This window comes from Choristoneura fumiferana, chromosome 15 (genome assembly GCF_025370935.1).
Source record: "Choristoneura fumiferana chromosome 15, NRCan_CFum_1, whole genome shotgun sequence".
Classification (NCBI taxonomy): Eukaryota; Metazoa; Arthropoda; class Insecta; order Lepidoptera; family Tortricidae; genus Choristoneura; species Choristoneura fumiferana.
Genome location: NC_133486.1, coordinates 3,551,585 through 3,572,861, shown reverse-complemented (window position 1 = coordinate 3,572,861; position 21,277 = coordinate 3,551,585). Strand labels below are relative to the sequence as shown.

The 21,277-nt window shown below is 40.2% G+C and overlaps 3 protein-coding genes and 1 non-coding gene across 12 annotated transcripts in view; 2 read left to right on the top strand and 2 right to left on the bottom strand.

Moving 5' to 3' along the window:
• The first annotated feature begins 63 nt into the window (after window positions 1-63).
• LOC141435541 (ras-related protein Rab-33B-like) lies at window positions 64-4,623 on the top strand. The gene is made up of 5 exons (XM_074098248.1): window positions 64-648; window positions 906-1,025; window positions 1,650-1,799; window positions 2,841-2,954; window positions 3,431-4,623. The coding sequence occupies exons 1-5, from the start codon at window positions 448-450 to the stop codon at window positions 3,512-3,514; spliced, it is 669 nt and encodes a 222-aa protein (XP_073954349.1). The 5' UTR covers window positions 64-447; the 3' UTR covers window positions 3,515-4,623.
• A 2,711-nt stretch (window positions 4,624-7,334) lies between these two features.
• On the top strand, window positions 7,335-7,406 carry TRNAW-CCA (transfer RNA tryptophan (anticodon CCA)). The gene has a single exon. It is a non-coding gene; the product is annotated as a tRNA-Trp (tRNA).
• Window positions 7,407-9,918: 2,512 nt separating this feature from the next.
• Window positions 9,919-13,065, bottom strand: Naglu (N-acetyl-alpha-glucosaminidase). Its single transcript, XM_074098315.1, has 2 exons — window positions 10,662-13,065; window positions 9,919-10,045 (listed from the first exon to the last, which is right to left on the bottom strand). Exons 1-2 carry the CDS (start codon window positions 12,927-12,929, stop codon window positions 9,995-9,997), a joined length of 2,319 nt encoding a protein of 772 aa, XP_073954416.1. The 5' UTR covers window positions 12,930-13,065; the 3' UTR covers window positions 9,919-9,994.
• A 1,060-nt stretch (window positions 13,066-14,125) lies between these two features.
• Ubr1 (Ubr1 ubiquitin ligase) overlaps window positions 14,126-21,277 on the bottom strand; it is a 51,359-nt gene continuing 44,207 nt past the window's right edge. For 8 of the 9 annotated variants that reach the window (XM_074098693.1, XM_074098699.1, XM_074098694.1 and 5 more), the window contains 4 exons: window positions 20,151-20,336; window positions 18,649-19,662; window positions 18,008-18,187; window positions 14,126-17,764 (listed from right to left, as the gene is read on the bottom strand). In XM_074098693.1, coding sequence (XP_073954794.1) covers window positions 17,618-17,764; window positions 18,008-18,187; window positions 18,649-19,662; window positions 20,151-20,336 — 1,527 coding nt within the window. In that variant the 3' untranslated portion in view covers window positions 14,126-17,617. The remainder of the gene's footprint in view (window positions 17,765-18,007; window positions 18,188-18,648; window positions 19,663-20,150; window positions 20,337-21,277) is intronic. The other variant, XM_074098692.1, reaches the window with a different exon arrangement.

Sequence of the window (21,277 nt, the reverse complement as noted above, 5' to 3'; positions counted from 1 at the left end):
GGAGATCAAATCAAATTAGATTCACTTTCTTTCTAGCTTTACTTTACTTGTAAGCAATAGTGATTAATTGATATTGCATAAAATGTAATAAGTATCAATTATTTTACCTTTTTAAAAAAAAAGATCGACCGCTATTCATTGAGTTATATACGAAAATATTTTATAGCCAACGTGTGATAGTTCGACTTTATTTATTCGACGTGTAATTGGCACAATAAAATATCTAATCCTGACGTATAATACGATTCATTTGGAGAGAACTACAAATAACTTTATCTCTTTCTACCACGGTATCACCATGGGTTTTGCAGTTAACTAAGCTAAGAGAGATATGCCGTGCCGTGCAATTTTGCCACATAATAGTTGATAACGTAAATAACAGGCTACCAAAATATTGATGTTTTAATTTATGAATCTTTTTTAAATTATTTTTGCGCTCTTAGAATCATGTCTGGCTCAAGTTCTCAACAAATACCTGAAATGAATCTAAAGAAAGTATTCAAAATTATAGTTTTAGGTGACTCGGGTGTCGGTAAAACATGTTTAACTTATCGCTTTTGTGAAGGGCAGTTTTTGGATAAATCGGAGGCCACGATCGGCGTGGACTTTAGGGAACGTAACATTCGCATAAACAACGAAGATATACGGGTAAGTCAGCAGCTAACAGGGGCAAGGAAACATTTAGTGCACAATTATCATATAGCTTATGTTAGCCCTGTTGAATTCAAGCTGTGTCAAACATTAACTATAAACTTTACCAAGCAGATTGTCAATAACAAAAAAATAAAGTGATTACTTTAATTTAATTACGTTAATACTTTGCTTTTGCACTCAAAATAGGCACAAATTTGTGATTAGATTGAAGCTCATCTCAACGTATTGAAAAATTTGTATTGTATCCATAGCTTCAATTATGGGACACAGCTGGTCAGGAAAGATTCCGCAAGTCTATGGTACAGCACTACTATAGGAACGTCCATGCTGTGGTCATCGTGTATGATGTCACCAAACCAGAGACATTTCATGTGAGTCCTCTCTTACGGCTCTCTTATTTGAGTATTTATTATAAATCATTTTCGTCAATACATTTTTATAGAAATGACAGAATATTCTGATACAGTTTCCAGTTATTTGGTAGAAGTACAGTCCATGACCTTTAATAAATAATTGAAAATGCAATCAAAATTTGTACCCAATTCGTAAAAAATTAGATGATGCAAACGAGGCAGTTGGAATGCTCATTAAAATAATAACCCAGCTGATACTAATACACAATATCCTAAAGATATAGTAGAGTAAATTATATATAGTCCTTTGAATATTTACCTATGTAGTTTAAATCCAAGGTAACATCACAAAAAGGTATTAAAAATGTATTCCTTGAGAGTAAAATGTCAAGTCAACTTACTTGTTTGTATTTCCCACTAATACTATAAATACGAAAGTTTGTAAGTCTGTTTGTTACTGCATCACGTCTAAACCGCTGAACCGATCTAAATGAAATTTGGTATACAGATAGTTTGAGTCTTAGGATAGTTTTATCCCGGAAAATTGCACAGTTCCCGCGGGATAGCAATAAACAAATTCTACGTGGACGGAGATATCCGCGATAACGGCTAGTAATCAAATATATATTGCCACTTTTACAGTCTATAGCAAGCTGGATGCAGGAAGTAGAAAGCCACGGACTGCTTGGGGCTCCGCGAGTTCTGGTGGGCAACAAGTGTGACACCGGCACGGTTGAGTCCCGCCTGGCTACCTCTCTGGCACAGCGACTTGCTGATAAGCATGGGATGCCTGTGAGTTTATTTACAACTAGCTTACAAAATCTTTAGCATCGCATCTGAATGAAGGCTTAATAAAAAAAAAATGAGAAATTCTTTTATATTTCAGTTATCAGTGTACCTTTAGTGAATTCTTTTAAAAACAGACTTGATAAGTACTTTGAAGACAATTACACAAGTGAACAATGATATGCACGCATCAGCTATAAGCTGCCTGTGCATTATAAATAATAATAACAATATTTATATTTAATTATTTATATCTGGGATCTCAGAAACAGCTTTAATGATTTTGATGTCAATAAATACTTTGACTTTGACTTTGATGGAATTCGCTATGTGATCTAGCTTGTTTAAGGTCACAGCTCATGAGAGCCACCCGGCACCCGACCAGCACCGCCTCGCCTCGAGCGGTTAGTATTCTTCATATAGATTTTCTCGGTGACAAAACTCGGTGACAGCCCGCTGCTCGCCGCCATAGTGACTACTAGGAAATTCGTGGACCACGCGAGGTCCACTCGTTGTCAACGCGGTGTCTACCCGTGGACCACCTGTCGACAACGAGTGGACGCTGAAAGTCGAGGCGGCGCTGGTCGGCTGCCGGGTGGCTCTAATGACCTTTAAGCCATGAAAAGCTGGGTCGCCCAGGTACTGTGATTTATTGCCATAAACGTAAAAGTTGACGTTGAGTTGGTTATTGCTAGCTCATGCCTAGAGTTTTGCCCCTTAAGCTAGAAACACACTGACGCCGGAGGCGGAGCGGTGCGGCGCGACGCGGAGACGGTGCCGGTTCTAATATTCGAGCTAACGTGAAAGAGGGCACACAGAATCAGAATACTGCGCCACGCTTATTTCCCGCGCGGTATTCTGTGTGCCCTCTTTCATGTTACAGCCGGTACCGCCTCCGCACCGCCCCGCCACCGCTCTCTGTGTGTTACAAGCTTTATGCATTTGTAGAACTCAATAGCTACTGGGAATTACAGAAAATCCATGCTTATTCCTTCCATTTGACCTCCATGTTTTCTTAATTTATTTTTGAACACTTGTTATTTTTAGCTTTTTGAAACGTCAGCACTTCTCGACTCGGAATGTGACAACGTGGAGTCCATATTCATGACCCTGGCCCACAAGCTGTACTCCCGACAGCCTCTCAGGGTCATCAGCGTGCAGGTAAACTAGAAAATAAAAATAGTTTATTTACACTTGTTGTTCATGCGGTTTATCTATCAGACTCCAATCGAGGCTGAGCCTGTAGCTTGGTAGCCTGCGATTGATTAACAGAATTAATATTGCGTAGGTGTATGTTGTATGTTTAAACTTGTTTCATATTTTTTATTATTAGATTTTTTATAGGGAACTATAGGTCTATTTATATAAAACTAATTCCTAGCTTTGGCTAAAATGCAAACATATTGTGTAAGACTGTTTGTTTCTAAATAATAATAATAAAGAAGTTATTGTGCAGAAGTAACCAAAGCTAGTCTCATAATATCTTAATATTTGGTAGTGGTGGCACCTGTGCAAGTGGAAAGTTTTGGAAAGTGCAGTTTTTGAGATAGTTCACCTTGAGTGGGAGCACATATTTTGTTTAATGCCTTGTAGGTGGAACACATAATTTTGATACTAGGTAATAATTGATTTTCCAGGGTGAACAAGGCCACGGCGTCGTGACCCTCCCACGGAAGAGGCCCCGAAGCGCGACCTCCAGCGAGGGCTGTCTCTGCAGCTAAGCCAAAAGCCAACGGACACGACTGGGGTGAATGCGACTGCGGCATCGTCGTGTAAAGCCACACACAGCTCGAGGAACATGTGCAATAAAGAATAGTTCTCACGACTGTAAGGGCCTTATCTAGAGTTGTGGATAACGCTCATTTCGAGGCTTAAAGACTGGAACTCTTAAGACTCCAGAGTCTTAAAGACTCGACTATATTTGAGAATTGAATTGGCTTATTTTGTGCATATGGATGCAAGAAACCGTCTTTGCGGCCTTAGAGTCGTTAAGCCTCGAGTCTTTAGGGTTCGATTCCTTAAGCCCCGAAATGAGCATTTTTCACAACACTGGCTTATCACACTTGCTTTTTGAATGATTTCACCGCGAGCGCGTAACGAATTCGTCACCCGCTCGCGGCGAATTCGCTTTCAACTCGCCCGCAAATCGCAAGTGTGATAAGGCCCCTTAGGGCCTACGCAAGCTGGCGCGTGTTCACTTCGCGGTCGCAGGTCGCGGGCACGGTTGCAGGTAAAGTCCGTCGCACGCGTCGCGCGCAGTTAGCGCTGTTCATACTATTGTTTAAAAGGCCTCCACCCGCTCCGTGCAAACCGCGTCAGCTAACGCAGGCCCCAAGTCTCGGCAAGTTTCTGTATCTTTGGCAGGCCTTCAGGGGTGAACCGTAGTGCGTTTACTCGAAAAAAGAAAGGTATAGTCCCGGATACGGCACAAGACATATGAAAGGTCTAATTAAATACTATTGCATAGAAGTAGAGCTTAGAGAGAATCTACCAATCACGTTAGTTTATATCCACGTCACATTGTTACGTTACAAGGGAGCGCGGCGAGACGGGGAATCCAAATGTGATTGATCAGATTCTACACGTCTCTGCTTCAATGGAAGCGTACCCAATGCTACTCTCATGATTTTTCTCGCGCTGTGTAGAGCAGGCCTACGACTGCCTATTGTTTTATTCATTATTAATCTAATAATAAAAAGGTCCAACTCGTGTTTTTATAAATTAGGAACGTGGAAGATTTTCCGGAAAGATCGAATCTGTCGGACTTAACTACCTTATAAAATCGTTAGTTGAATCGTTTTAATTATTAGTTTTATAAATCATGTCTCAAGAGAGCAGTTTTATTCATTGCCTTTTTGTGAAGTTGTATTAATAATTCCGCATTGTGTATAATTTATATACTAGCTTTTTTTTGTTAGCGAAATGTATTTTAAGTCCAATTATCTTCATGCATCTTGGCCCTCTAGCCCCTTCTGACTTATCACTAAGTCACTATAAAAATATTGTTTTTTTTTTTTAATTGGCCGTTACGTTTTCTACTTTCGACAGCTAGAGGATATACATTTTAATAAGACTGTTTTTAACGAATTGGAATACGGTATTTGACAACTGTTGAATTTTCCACATCCTGTATATTATTATAAAAATAGGTACACAGACAACGTTTAGCGAAGAGAAAAATTGGATTTAAATAGTGACTTTTTGAAAAATCTTTATGTCTGTCTCTTTCTAAAACGCTTTTTTCTATGCAGCAAGTATGGCGCTACTTGCGTGTGACGTCATATGCAAGTAAGTTTTTCTCTGTCTAATCTTGAATTTCAAACCTTTATAACTCCGTTATATATAAAGGTACCTTAAAAATAGTTTTTCTGTTCGATAACATGCATTGTCAACTTGTCAAGCTTTTATTTATAAAATAAATAAAAAACAGTCAAATACCGTATTACTAAATGAATGGGTACTTCAAAATATCCTATGCCAAATTTTATGGTTCAGATCGGATTTCTATATATAGTCCTTCAAGATTCTAAGCAACATTATTTCAACCATTAAAAAGCTAAAAGTATTAAATGTTTGTGCCAAATGTTTTCTGAACGATCTGCGTTACAGCCTTACAAATAATAATCAATGAATGTATACACTATTTTTACCTTGTCCTCTATAAATTTTGTAGTAGAGAAACACGGTAGTAAAATAAGTGCTTAAGTGTATTCATTTATTTGGACTGCAACGTAACGTCTGAAAAAAGTGCAAATTTCAACATGATTCGGCAAAAGAACGTTAGAAAATTGGTCAACATTCGTATTTCGAGCCCTTAAATTTCAAGGTTCAATAGAAATTTTACTACCACAGATGATAATTTAATAGTATTATTACTACGTAGGTTGAGCAACGTCAGAGTATTAACAGAATTATTTGCTGAATTTTCCCGAATAATTTAGTCATATTTATATTTATTTATTAACGTTTAAAGACGTCTTGTATGTTATGTCTAAAGAACTTACTTCTTAAATGTTACTTCATCATCATCATGTCAGTCGAAAGACGTCCACTGCCGGACATAGGCCTCCCCCAAGGCTCTCCACTCGGACAGGTCTTTTGCTTTCCGCATCCACCGCGATCCCGCGATCTTAACTAAGTCGTCGCTCCATCTTGTTGGAGGCCTACCGACAGCTTGTCTCGCGGTCCGCGAATGTTACTTAATTCAAATTAATACTCAGCGTTTTTAACACACCATATAAACATCCGAATACGTCCTTTCCTAATGCCTTTTATAATAAAAGTTACAAATACTAATTAATTACCTGTCAAATGACAGTTTTTGTATGCAAAATCTGTCATTTGATTGCGATCGCTAGCGTCTGAAACTTTAGGCAATACGGCCTCTGGTATCTGAGATTACTAAAACAGACCCGTGCCTTTTTAATTAAATTAAAACGTGCCGGTTGCCGAAGTCTAAAATGAAAAAAAAATAGTCGCCAAATTTGTATTTGAAAGTGTATATAAAAACCAAACAAGAATCGTAGATTTGTGATGAACGAAGATGTTCCGAAATAAACTATTTCAATATTTTTGGCACTAGGTCTGTACCATAGGCCAAATAAGTGGTGTATCAATTTTTAAGCAAGTTCCTATCAAATGAATATGTCGCTAAAGTCGAACTTTCAAGTTGACAGACAAGTCTATTGGCATTATTGTTTTATGACATGCAAACGATTATCAACTTTAGGGTGGTAGACCACATGTTTGGCTGATGGTACCTCAATACCGGTTTTGAGTATTTGGAAGTTTAATCCGATTTTAAATATAAATAAATTTTAGATATTTAACTATACAGTCGCCATCAGATATTTCGGGGCGGCCATGGTGGTCAAAAATATCGGCGATAAACTGTACAATTTTGCAGTTGGATTTTTGCAAAGGGAGGTAATTTATTGATAAATTGGTATCGGCTATCTGTGTGCCAATCCTTTTGTTTTGGCTTTGGAGCCTGGCCTGGAGGAGCTCTCTCTTGTGGTAAACAAGGGTGCCTTGCGGTAATAGGTATACTCTTTACATTTATTTTAGGGCTCTCTTTACGGTAATGTACCTTAATTTCAATGAATATAGCACTGGAAAAATTAAACAAGAACATTATTTTAAATCTAAATCGAAAAAAAAAACCATTTTTCTATCTTTTAATAGGCAGCTCTCTGGCCTGCTGTTGTCAACTCTTGTGGTAAACAAGGTCGTGCCTTGCGGTAATAGGTATACTCTTTAATAATGTACCTTAATTTCAATGAATATAGCACTGGAAAAATTAAACAAGACATTAGCATTTTTTGTTTATTTATTGTCTTGAAAATGTTATTCATAGTATTTTGTAAGAGAAATGAAATGTTATTTATTTTCAGATATAGAAATGTAATTAAATAAATGAAATTATGAGCATATCAAATTGTTTCTACATGTAGTAAAATATTGTTGTATATACATTACATAAAAAAAAACCTGAAGTATTGTAAGGATAACATGGTTAGTATTTTCGAAGCACAGCTCATCGACTCCGTGGCGCAACGGTAGCGCGTCTGACTCCAGATCAGAAGGTTGCGTGTTCAAATCACGTCGGGGTCAAACGTTCACTTTTTGTAATTTTTGTTTCGATGAAGATTTTTTCAAGCAGTCATAAAAATGTACTATTATGTTTATTTTAAATGTTTAAACAACACTTAATGTTGGAAAAAAAAACTTAAAATATTTTTTATTTATTTTGCTACATATTGTTTATTTGTAAGTGTTTATTTTTGACTGCTTTTTTGTTTCTGTTTCGTGAACTCTGAATTCTCTGATCTGTTTCTTCGTGACTCTGATTTGAAGAGATTGAAGGTTTTATTTAAATATAATTAGGGCTGTAAAAGCGCGTAGCGTGGATAATTGTTTGCCAATTTAATAAAAAGGAATGACTTTTTTGTATTGTTTTTAAAAAGGTAACGAGAAAAAATATTATGTGATGGTAAGTAATCACCTCATTCCATAAACACAACACTGATGTGATGTGACTAGGTATATAAGAGGTATATATACAGTAATCATTATAATTATCACTAAAAATATTAAGAAAAAAAATATTTTATCCACGAATTTTAAATGTCGGCACGGCATGGCCTATTTATCAGTTTATAAATTCTTTAATTTATGCTGTGTGCTAACACAGTAGCACCTTCGCTTTTACTGCCCACTGTATTGGAATAGGATAAACCTATCTAATTGTAAATCCAATAGGCATTCGTACTAATATTATATTTGCGAAGGTGTGTGTGTTTGTATGTTTGTGGTTTGTCCGTCTTTCACGTCGAAACGGAGCGACGGATTGACGTTTTTTTTGGCATAGAGATAGTTTATGGGCCAGAGAGTGACATAGGCTACTTTTTATCCAGGAAATGCACAGTTCCCGAGGGAACAGCGCGCGGTAACTGAATTCCACGCGGGCGAAGTCGCGGGCAAAAGCTAGTAGTAGATAAGATAGTGCCACGAGAATTGATTGAATGATTACACACACACAGTGACAAAAATAACTGATTGCACAAAAGGAGAATGAATGAAATGAACGAGTAAATGTCAAAATCCTGCTGTCATTACACGACATGTGTGTGTAAACATTCAGTTCAATAGTGGCACTACTACCTGTACAGCTGTATTATGAGTGTCTCAAATTAACCCAGCCTCTATTTTGCAAACCTATTGTCTATGATCGGGGAACTACCGGTTTTTATAAAAATAATGAATTCAACCTTGGAGCCACCTTATATGCCTTGAAGATTATTGACCTCTAGCCAGGCAGGCCAGGAACCCACCTCCATCGCCTTTAGGTATTTTATTTGTTATGTTTTTAGGTATTGTAAGGCACTTTTATACCTCAACACAGTATTTTTTTTCATTTGCGTCTGACATTTATTTTAGATTTGCCGTGCAACAGGTTTTCAATTTACAAATAGGTACAGTCAAATGTTAAATTTTCTGGTTAAAACATAATAAGTAATAACATACCCATCTTAGTTATCATAATCTGTTTATTAAAAAATATATATTTTTTTCTAGGTACCTACTAGCTCGAAGTCGGTGCCTCAGCACGAGCCAGCAGGAGCGGAACAATTTTTTGAAGTCTGTTAAAAACAGATGCAAACTTGAATGTTTTGGTGAAGGTAGTGGGGCATCCGTGTTTGTCTCAATCAAGAATATAGGTAAGTACAGTTGAGTTCAAAAACTTGTGAGCAAAAATTTGATCAAAAATATTTGAACACGTTTCTACCGATTTCTACGCCATTAACATTAGTCGTGTTCAGATATTTTTTGATCAAATTTTGGCTCACAAGTATATGAACTCGACTGTACAGTTTGAATTACTTTGAATAGTACCTATATATATAAGCATACACTTAATAGGTATGTGGTTAAAATAAAGGCGCCGTGTTTTCCTCTGAGAAACTACCTATATTAGTAGCTCAACCCTTTGATTCCACTCACCGCAGAATGTTGACTTAGGTAATACGATTACTTTAAAACTTTCTGAGAAAAGGTTCCACAGTGAGACAAATAATGTTTCGATAATATAATGTACTTACAGTCACACTGAATCATATAGCAGGGTGGAATCTTTGTACTACCATGTGCTACTAATGTCATATTGTCATCCCATACTTTTGACAAGGATACCTATCATAGTGAAATTTATTACTGAAAGGTTCCACCAGCGCACCTGCAGGGCTACTACGAAACTCGAAGTTCGTGTCGTGCGGTCCTTCTCGCTCTCGTATTAAATAGTATAAGTGTCAGAGGAACCGCACGACACGAACTTCGAGTTTCGTAGTAGCCCTGCAGTTTGTTAGTACCCTTAGTGTAAGTTTTCGGTTACAAAATACGTCTCGATCGCGTTCGCGTTAAAATCTCAATTTGTATAGAAACACCAATATCGCAAACGTTTCGCTAGAGGCGCTGTTCGTGTTTGCATACAAAATGAGATTTTAACGCGAACGCGATCGAGACGTATTTTGTAACCGAAAACTTACACCAAGGGCACAGTTTGTTCTACTGCACCTACTCAATGGGTTAACATTTTTTTATTCATTCAAAAAATCACAGACAAAAACAATGTTACATCATTTTATTTCACAAATACAGGTTCTGTTTTGAGGACATGCTGCAGTTAGGTAAGTCTATTTATTTCAGCGTCTTGGCGTAGTCGAGAGCAGAACTACTGTGGGCTGGTCATCCGTCTGAAAAATGTATGTACTATGTTAAGTCTTTATTGTAGAAAAGAAAAGCAAGTAATATAATTGACAAACTTTCATCGTCTTATCAGCATCAGCATCTATTTTTATATTTAAAACGCGAATAAGACTCAGGTCTAAGTCTTATTCGCGATTTAAATATAAAAATAATAAAATCAATAATTTTAACATTAGGCACAGTGGTATGACGGCGGCTGCCTACATGTGTAGGTATTTTACATGATGTTGGTGATGATAAAGTAAGGATAAAGTATGGCAAAGCTCGTGTGCAATGAGCAATAACTCCGAGGAGTTGTATCCGAAGACATACGTAATTCACGCTTTTCTCATTCTCCGGATTCGCACCTAAAGAATAAGTAGGGTCAGCATCAAAAGTAGCTACACACTAATTGTACTTTGTCGTTTTACAGCGACGTTACTTAACGTCATACAAGATTGATAAACGTGTTAATGCGACAGAGTAAAAAGTGATCCGCTACTTGTGATGTTGACTGTATATACACTCCACGCCAGGTAACGGCCTAGGTAACGCCTATGTTGTTTTATTGTTTGCCTTGTTTTGGACCTTTTTTTTTCTTTTCCTATGTTTCTTTTCTATTACCTCAGCGAGGGTCTCGCCGGTCGTGCTTTCCCCGGAGTAGGCTCGGATCACGTTCAGGGGCAGATCCTCTACACCCGGCACAAACGCCCACTTCTGGTACAAGGCCAACGCCAAACTCTTGACATCATCCGTTGGCAGATCTTGTATCTGGACGTACATAAACTGCTCCTCGACTGTCGCTCGAACCAGTCTCTGTGTGCCCGCTTCATCGAAGTGCTCCCCTCGGATCTTGGTAGTCAGCGCCGCGTCTAGGAACGTCCGCCATCGCGGAATGTAGTAGTAATGGAACATCTCCGCCCACTGCTTGCAGGCGTAATCCGTGATCTCTCCGTTGGGACCCCACAAGGTTATCTGGTTACGCGCGTTCAATTCGTACTGAAGCGTCTGCTCGGCCCCGTCAGCCCATCTCCTCGCGTTGTTCAGCCAGTTGCGGATCGTGAAGTCGGCATTGTTACTAAGTATTCTCTCCATATCTTGCATCGCGTCCAGGAAGAGGTTGATAGAAGCGTTAAACACCCAGCTGTTTGAGAACCGGTCCTTTTGCAAGTTGACGTAGAGTTGCTCGGCGCGGTATTGCAGCGCCTGGCGAGTCACGTCCACGAGGTCGTGATAGTAACCGGGAGAGTAGCAGGCCGAGTTAGAAACCTCCACGAACTTTTTGAAGGCTTGAAATAGATCGTGACTCTCGTACCAGGCCCAAGGTTTGATTCTGAAGCTGGGGCGGCGCGTGACGACGTACTTGCCGCGGATTTTGTTGAGGCCGTCGAAGCTGTAGACGCTGTTTAGCAGGTGCCGCCAGGCGGGCGCGGTGTCGTTGCAGCCGTAGCGGCGCTCCGCGTACTCGGCGGCCCAGGCGGGCAGGTCCACGGGCGCGCGCCGCCACGCCGCCTCCAGCATCAGCTCGTACACCACGTAGTTCTGGTTGATGCCCTCCGGCGCGAGCCCCACGCCGATCATCGTGCTGTTGGTCCGCGCGCGCGCCGCGTGCACCTCATGGTTGATCGTATTCATGTTCCCGAACATTCCCAGCGTCCCGCCGAAGTTATGCAGCATGCACCACACGAAAGGCTGCCCGTAATACTGTTGGTACAGGTCGTACTGCGGCCACTGTTCCGCCTGGAGGTCAAGAATCAGCATCCGCCCGTTCGGAACCGCTGTTAAAAACGCCTTCGCTCTTTCCTTCGGCCATAGATTAGGGTCGGAAACAAACATCCAGTTTTGCAACAGCCACACGGCGCTGTCGTCGGATTCCGTTAGAGTAGAGTATATCGTTCGAGCTGTTTCTTGGACGAGAGACGTGGACCACGATTGGATTTTCACCTCGTTGAAGGGATCGGCGGTGTAGATGTGGTTCGTTCCGGAGCCGACGGTGATTTCCGTGAGGAACATCTTGCCGAGCTCTTTGAACAGCGGTTCTTTAGGGTCGAGGAACGAACCGCAGCAGTAGTCACTATCAAACTTGTTCCACGTCTCCACGGAATGAAGAGTAGCATTAGGGTAAACTCTAGCGAAAGCTTTCGGCACGTGTCCATTGAAGGCAGGGAGTACGGGGATTATGCCTAAGTTAAACATGTAGTCGAGCACGTTGTTCTGTATCTCTCGCTGCCCGTCGTGCCAAGATTTGGGCAGGGGGCCGGCCCAGCCGCGGACGTTGCCCATTCTGTTCCACGCGAGGAAAGCAGGGCCGGTGAAATGGTCGTTGATCTCTTCGTCGGTGAGGCCGAGGCGGCGGTAGATGCGCGTCCACGCGGCCTCCTGCGCAATGGGGGCGAGCGCCAAGTTGATACCGTTAAGCGCCATCCATTCCACGTGATTGTTCCAGTCGGGAGCAGTCCACCACACGAAACTGTACGATGCCGTGCACACATTCTGGTAATACCGGAACCTGTCGTTAGCTGTCACCACTTCATCTACTTCAGGCAGTGTACTCGGTATGCTGATGCGCTGGTTTTGCCATCCGATATGACTCTTGCAGTACTTCTTCAAATAATAGTTGAAGCCCCACACGGCCGCGACGCCCGTACTAGCGCGGATATGCAGCTGTCCTTGGTTGGTGCGGAGAGAGAACACATCTTTCTTGTCACTGAATAGAATGGGATTTACTTCCACTACAACGTTGGATATGTATTTAGATATTATGTTGCTCGCAGCCGTTTGTTGAATGCTGGCTGCAGTTTTAGTTTGTAGTTTAGTTGGGTCTAGGTATTCTAGGTTTAGGGCGGAAGTTATGAGTAGTTTGGTTAACACGAGGAGAGCGAGCGGCTTCATGGCGGCCGGTGTGCAAGCCGGCAGCTTGAGACGGTCTGAGTGAGTGAATGATGCGAGACGCGGCAACCGTATCAGTTAAGTTAATATTAATAGCCTGACCGTTGACCCGGCTTGCGGCACAAACTGAATACAATTCTCTATTGTCAATAATCCCCGGGTTTCTATGCTGCACCGACCACAAGCAAATGTATTTGTAATTTGTTCATTTGTCTTAGAATAAATACTGGAATAAACTTCATACCTACCTAGTTAGGTACGTTGTGATAATTTTGTCGCTTTAAGTTCGTAAATGTTGTGTTAACTTTATCTTACGTCTAAAGATTAATGAACTTGCAAATGGTGTTATTAAATGATAATTACTTAGTTATTAGAAAAGGTCACTGTCTCACTGTGACACTGGCTCAAAAAGTTCTGTGGGAAAGTGGAATAATGAAAATTGATTACTTATTTCCTTTTGCACGGAGCATTTATTCTTCGTCAGTAATGACAAAGATATGTTTACTTCCAAGTTTAATAACTGTCCCTTTGTACTGATAAGTAGGTACATTTTTGATCCCCTCATTGAAATTTTTGGAATATTTCGGAAAAAAATAAGCACTCAAGGCTTGCGTTGGCCGTAAGTGTCCATATCTAAGGAAGGATCCAGTCCAGCTTTATCCTTGAGTCCTAACTTTTTTTAACAGATGTAGTACCTTTAAGACCTAAACGTGGGTCACCAGCTTTGTCATTTTGGATATTATTTCAATATTTTAAAAAATCTTGAACAGTCAAATGGTAAAATTCTAGTTATATTTTCTAGAAACTTATTGTAAAATAACATTAATCAAATAACAAACTCAACTCTCCTCTATTGTTGCAAAAATATATTAATTTTACTAAAATCAATGACTTTAGAAAATTATCTACTGTTGTCCTAAACCCAGCATAGGGCCCAGTAGGGGGGTCATAACCCACTGGATCCGGCCTTTTCCACATCTCATATCAAGTATAAAACGGACAAATCTAGTCCTTTTTCCCTGAATGGCAGATTCTTGAAATGGCAGGTATTGACGTAGATTGGAATTGGTAGGTACCAAGATCAACAGCGGCGAACTTAGTATACCTAACTACGGAGGTGCCATACGTGTGCATTCCCCTCAGCCAAAGTAACCCATATCCATATTATATCTCAGAAGTACAAATGAAACAACGGCATATCAATCTTATAATCTTTATTTAATTTAATATTAATAAATTTAATGAATACAATACAGACAGCTGCCAAAGCACGCTGTTACAACCGTCTCTAGGCGCTTTGCCAAAACGCAGCGCTAACAGGTACTAAGTGCTTTTGGTTTTAACACCACCAATTTATCCGAGTCGTGCGTTACCCAATTTATGTAGAAGAATTATGAGATTAATGATTAACCTTTTATTCATAGTTTTGTTTCTACAGAAGCTACAAATTTACGTGACTTTATTTTCGCGGTGCAAGCAATAATGTTGAAAATGGTATTATTTAGTTTAACAGTTGAAGTCGACGAAGATGAACCAAATTAACGGCCAAAATAGAGATAAGACTAAGAACAGCAAAGTTTTTCAAAGATAACGTTAAGAAGTGTGCTATTAAGTAGATACATGGATTATTGTGATAAAGACAAATGATGTTTAGTAATAAGTTTACAATGAGTAGCTGATGTTTTCAAAAAGTTTAGGAATAGGATGCAATGTCTTCGATCTGACATTTGCCTTCCACGTGTAGTTTACACCGCACAAAGCAATGCACTAAATATATAGTTTCTGTAAAACACATAACACTAAAAAATTCGTTTGTTTACCTTGTCCCTTTTGCCTTTTGCCTTTGCCACACAAAGACAAAAGTATACATACATTCTTCTATGTAATTATTTATGATTATGAACATGAAGGAATTAGTCGCAACTTGAAAATTTTGTTAATTAAGACTAAATTTCTTAACGGTGTTACTCTTGAATCCCCCTTGAAGTCCCTAAGCCGTTAAACTTGTAATTACGATCGAGATAAATTGGTGCTGTTACACAGCTTGTAAAGAACATAACCAATCTTGTAATGAGACAAGTTTAAGTTTAAGTTAAAGTGATCTCGCATCGAGTTCTGTTACTGCAAAAGGGTGAGATTATGACAAAAAGTTCACTAGAGGACTCCTTGAAGTTATAACGTATTCATGTTAGTTTTGCATATCTTAAAGCATCTCGAAATTGTATTGATCAACTTGACGAGCCTCCACTGTAGCGTTCTGTTCCAAGTCGTCACTCACAAGTCACATTTATGTTATGGACGATGTCAATACAAATCTTCACTACTTTGAAAAAATCTCGTATCTCAAATCAACCGTCAACAAATTTGACCCTTAACACAATGTTCATTAAGTTCACTCGGAAAGATCATCGATTCAAAGCAGTGACGAATTATCCACTAATGACATTCACTGTCAAAATTGGAAATGATACTTTCCGATTTTTGTGTACAATTTACGGTTTTCCTATTAGAATTTTTTTCTAAATTATACAGAAACTACGACAGATTGACAAATAAAAAAAAATGGAACTGGAAACCGTACACAGTTCCTCATCATTTTGTGATGCAAGTCTCACCATATACACCAACCTGAACAATAATAAGCATATACGGCAAAAAAAATCAGTGTTCTAGAAACAGTTCTAAGTATCAGTGTTCAACATGGGTGATATTCTGTCAATCTAACATTGGCATTATTGGCGTTAAAATAAACTATAATAATAACAACTTAGTTTTTATCATTTCCATAGAACAACAGTAATTCGCTATAAACGAATTCAGACTCACAGTCGACCAAATTCGAGCGCACACAATTCAAACACGAAAAACACTGTTACAAACATGTTAGTTTTTTATTCCGAGTTACCGTACTGGACGTGATACTAAGTTAATCAAACTTTAATTACATTACGCATCTCTCTTTTTCCTTTTAGGAGCAAGCGAGTGCGAATTAGGGCGTGGCTCAAGCACTACCGGCGTATGATTGGTTAGATCAAAGGTACCTATAAAACATCAAATTATATATCTATAAACAAAATATTTACAGTGGCATTTTATTTCTAATTTGTAGTATTAATTACCGTGTAGCCTAATTCTTGCACAGTTCAAATATCTCCATTGAATAGTTTCAGGGAGTATTAAAAAAAAAGGACTATGTTATGTAAGAAAAATCCATACTCCAAACGAAATATATATCTAGTTGAAATGTTAGTTTAAAAGTATACAAGCACCTATTTTTAATGTTCTATGATTATAACGAAGACAGAAACAAGTCGAAATTGATACATAGTGAAGTGACACGTGATGCAGTTACATAATATTGCACTTATCTCGACCATTTTAACCATCACACAAAATGGCAAAATCGTGTAAAAACTATATGCAACTGTTTGCCGTACTAACGGCTGTTATCGCAATGGATCCAAAAATACTAATAAAGGTATTTGTTGCTGAAGATACGTAACTGAATAGTAATGAGCATCTTTAAAGCGCAGGACAATATCGTTAGGTGCTCAAAAATATACGCGCAAATCGTTAATTAAGTTTTAGAACATGTTCAATCTTGAACACTTTGTTCAGTTTAAATATCCGAGTGTAGTATATAGTTGGTAAATAATTATTCCGTACATATCATAGCCCCAAAACAATATCTAATTTATTATACTACTAACATAAGTAATTAAGAAAAAAAAAACAACACTCGCTAAAGAATAAAGTTACTTAAAACATTGCACAAACACAGTGTATACTTTAAATATATGCTCATTGCACGAGAACGCCAGTAAATGAGATATAGTCGATTTATTTGAGTTTTACCACAGCCTTTTCTCGCTAGCTCCTGGCCTACGATAGTCCAGGAGCCTACACCACTGACCAACCGGGTTTATTTTTATGCTACAATTTTCTTTTATAATTTTAGATGTTCAGAACTACTAGTTCATTTACATAAGTTTGCAGACATAATCTTGGCTAAGACGTTTCCATTAACTCGGAGAAACTTCCTTTTTTAATAAACATCCAAGTAACTCTGCATTCCTGAAATAAGATATATTTTGTATGAACAAATGATAGTAATTCCAAACGTCTGGTTCTATGAACAATACATAACAATTTTAGCATCTGTCAATGTTTCTTTTAGGATTTTTGATTTGCATATTGAACTGTACAGACAGGTGGCTGAATGTTGAATGCTGATATTCTCGCAGCAATGGTGGATAGCTACACAGGCAGCATGTGCGTATGAACGATACAGCTTAATCCTTAGTACTTCGTCACCGTCGTTATTTCGAAACGTTTCTAAAATTAATTGTTTTTTTTTTGTGAAAAAATGCTAAGGTTAAGCTCTGGGTCAATCAACTTTTTAGTGGTGTTATTCTGTAGACATCAGTGATATACATTGCTAGAAAAATGTTTGCAATGTATGTTTGTATTAGCATGCTTAAAAGATGAGTCCTGAACGAATTGCCTCAAAACTGTCACGAGTCCTAACTTTTAGTGGATTTGTACCTCACAAAATGATACTTTTAATAAGTAACTCGGGAGACATTAACACGACAACAAGCTGCACTAAAAATTTGATTGATCCTCCTGCAACTACGTCTGACGGTAGTGTCGGGGTAGTACCGATGGTGTCGTAGGCAGCAAGTGTGTGTTCACATGTTCTGCCACTGCGTGGTGACGAGCATGTTAGTGTCGAGGGCGCGCGCGATGCGCTCGTGGAGGCCGTGACTCAGCCACAGCATGCGGAGAGTCTCGTAACGCTCGGGGCACAGGTGGAGGGGGTTGCCACGGCGGAGACCCTGGTAAAAAGAAAGAAAGATGTGTTAAAAAAATGGAACTGCTGTAAAAAAAAATCATTAAAATGTTTTTCTATCAGTTAAAAGTCGGTAATTCACCACGAGACAGAAGAGGGGCTTATATCTTTCTACGGTCTGCTCCTGCTTTTTCGTGCTGAGGCACTGGTAGAAAAATATTTTCATGGTGTTTTGACGGGTTAAATCTAAGCTACTACGGCTTCAGTATATCGTGCACAGCTCGCTCACCTGGTCGGTCTCCCCGTACCCGTCCAGGTAGGGCGCGGGCAGCATGGCGCCGCGCGCGGGCGCCGCCAGCAGCAGCAGCTCGCAGTCCCGCACGCGCAGGAACACGCCGCAGCCCGCGCCGCACGACAGCGCGTGCGCCACCACCGCGCCCACGTGCTCCGCGCCGCCGCGACCGCCGCTCTAAAAAAAAAACAGTTGCGTTAACATTTGAGCCGGTGCAACCTGGGCAACAACGGTTAACTGTCTAACTAGTTAGCCTCTAGCTATAAAAGGGTGGGAATTAAATACCGAACAATGGCAATATATTACCAAAATTATTGATTGTCCTATATTTGCGTAAATTTCGACATACGGCACGGTCAGTTCATTGATATAGAAAAAAAAATGCTCTCAATGTGAACGACAAATCGTTCCACGTCAATTCCCCGTTGCTTGTAAATTTTTTGTTAGTATAATAAATAAATAAATAAATAACACGAATTGACCTAGTCCCAAACTAAACAAAGCTTGTACTATGGATACTAGGCAACGGACATGCTTATATAGATAAATACTTACTTAAATACATATTAAACATCCAAGACCCGAGAACAAACATTCGTATAAGTACTATAAAATGTCTGTAAAAAGTACAAACTTACCTTCTTAATCTCAGTCTGGCAGCAGTAGCTCTGCGAGCACAGTATCTGCCCGCACACGAGGCACATCGTCGGATACTTGCTGTCCTCCCTCTCCGAATTCGGGCACGAGAACTCCGACACGACGTTCATGAGTTCAGAAAAGTCATCCGGCAAAGGCACTAGACGCGGCGGCTCGTTGGTTTCGACGACTGTCTTAACATCTATTTCGCCCACGAACCAATCATTGGATAGCCCTGACCATTCTTCAGATTTACTCCTAGCCATAGGCGTGTCTATGAGTTCTCTAAACGTAGTCGGCAAGTCTAGGTAGCCACACATAGTGTCCCACGTGTCACCGCCGACGACAGTCAGTTCCGTGGGCGGACTGATATCGCTCAAGAAGTGGTAGAACAAACACGACGCTCGCAAGAAAGTGTAGCACTGATTTTTAATCGCGTCCCACACATCATTGGCGTTTAACTCTTCGATTTCTAAATTCCCTCGCCTTAGGGTCTTCATGAAGCTGAGTAAGTTTTCTAGATCTGGTTTGACAGGTTTGAAGTCTTCCTGCCCTTCCATTGGCTCGTTGACGCACTTACTGACGTCTAGGACGATCATGGCCCTGGTTATTAGGCATCTGAAGACTTCTATGGTGATTTGTCGAGCTAGGTGGTTAGGGCGGGCGGGGCCGGCCGTTTTGCTGAACAGGGACGGAGCGGTTAGAACTAGGGATATTAGGGTTTCGAAGGGGTGGTGGGTGAGGGGTGATGTGCGTTCTAAGGTTGTTAGTGTTTCTAGGGCGTGGTGGGCTAGTTGTTTGGGGGAGGGCCACACTGAGGGGATGACTGCGGCGAGCCTGATGAGGGCTTGGAGGGCGTCTCTGTGCCTCGCGGGGAGATCGCCCAGTAGAGGCCGTTTCTCGGCTTGTAGGACCGCGTTTGTGCTAAGGATGGTGTAGGATGTGGCCTTGTATAGCGCTTCTACGGGGGTCGCTGTGACGGCGTCGTCCGTTTCGCTCATCACCGCTGGTAATATCTGTAACCATAATATATTTTCGTGACTGTTTATAGTGACCTGTCACTATTGTACCGTTTTTGTCAAACAAAAAACTTAAAATTGCTAAAAGTGGCCCCGAAGCGGTAACGTTTCATGTGCTCTACCTACCCCATTTGGGAATACAGGCGTTATGTTTGTGTGTGTGTTTATAATGATTTATGGTTAATTAATTACAGTGATATATTTGCAATGAAATTAAAGTGTGCCTGACGGGTTTCGAGCCCGCATCTGGCTATGCTATTAACTGCACCACGAGAAGTTCTTAAGCAATCCTACACAAAAAAATTGTTTTCATTCTTATTTATTAAAAATCTTTTCAAGCTCCAACTTCACTTTCTTCAAATGGCAACGGTACAGTATTGTTACTATGCTCTGACAATTTTATACTAAAGTTCAAACATGAAGTGACAGCGACAAGGTAGTAAAGTGTAAACTTATCTTTTACCTCGACTGTACACTTCACTTACATTAACAAAGTCCGTGATTAAAGTCTTGAGATCGTCCGTGTACATGGGTATGTCCCCCTCGAAGTGCACCAGGAACTCCTGCGGCAGCAGGTCGCGGGACTGCGTCAGCATGTACACTGGCGCCTCGTCTGTGGACTCGCCGTCTTCCATGTCCGACGAGTACGCGCCCACACTACGCGCTCGGGCCTGGGAAAGATAACATTAATCGTAAACAAAATTTATTTGTTGTCAATAAAAATTTACAGCATTAGCATGTGTACAAGAAAAAACTAATTAGGGATTTTAAAAGTCTCTTCGTCGCTGCCCTAAAATGACGGAACACCACACCCTCCGGCCAGAAGTCGGAGCGCAGGAACATCTGCTGGTGCTTGGCAGGCACTTAGATCTAAGGGGCTGTTTCACCACCTATTGATTAATTTTATTGATTAGCCACCTATTAATTAGTCTATTCGAACAAAACAAACAGAGACGGCATCACATTAATCGGTCAAATAAATTTAATTAATGGATGATGAAACAGCCCCACAGGGGGTAAATGAGCTGAAAATGTTAGCCCTTTGAGACTCGAGCGGGAGGATGGACAGCTGGGCTCCCTGTAACCGGCCCCGTGCCAAATATTACAATGGGCTAGTGTCATAAACATTCCTCGCAAAACATCCTCGCACATTTTTGGTGTAAACGCAGCCTTATGCACATCTATAGGCTGACCAGGAATATAAAAAACCTGACTCGAGGGCAGCACTTCTACGTCTTATATGGCAACATTCTTTACACTTACTATACGATATCTACCAGTCCTATTGACAACGGTGTCGGTGATGTTAATTTAAAGAAATATTTTCTAATCCCTCGGAATTGGTCTGTGAAAAATACTTTTCTCAAACATGCTCGGAAATGTATGCGTTAATGTCACGAAATGGAGACATGAAGTTTCACATTTATGGCTCCCTACCACCTCCCTACATAACTTCTTGGCCTAGGCCATGATGGATGGACGGATGGATGGACGGCCGGATGGACGGACGGATGGATGGACGGACGGATGGATGGATGGACGGACGGACGGATGGATGGACGGACGGATGGATGGACGGGCGGATGGATGAAATATTTCCTCACATTGTTGA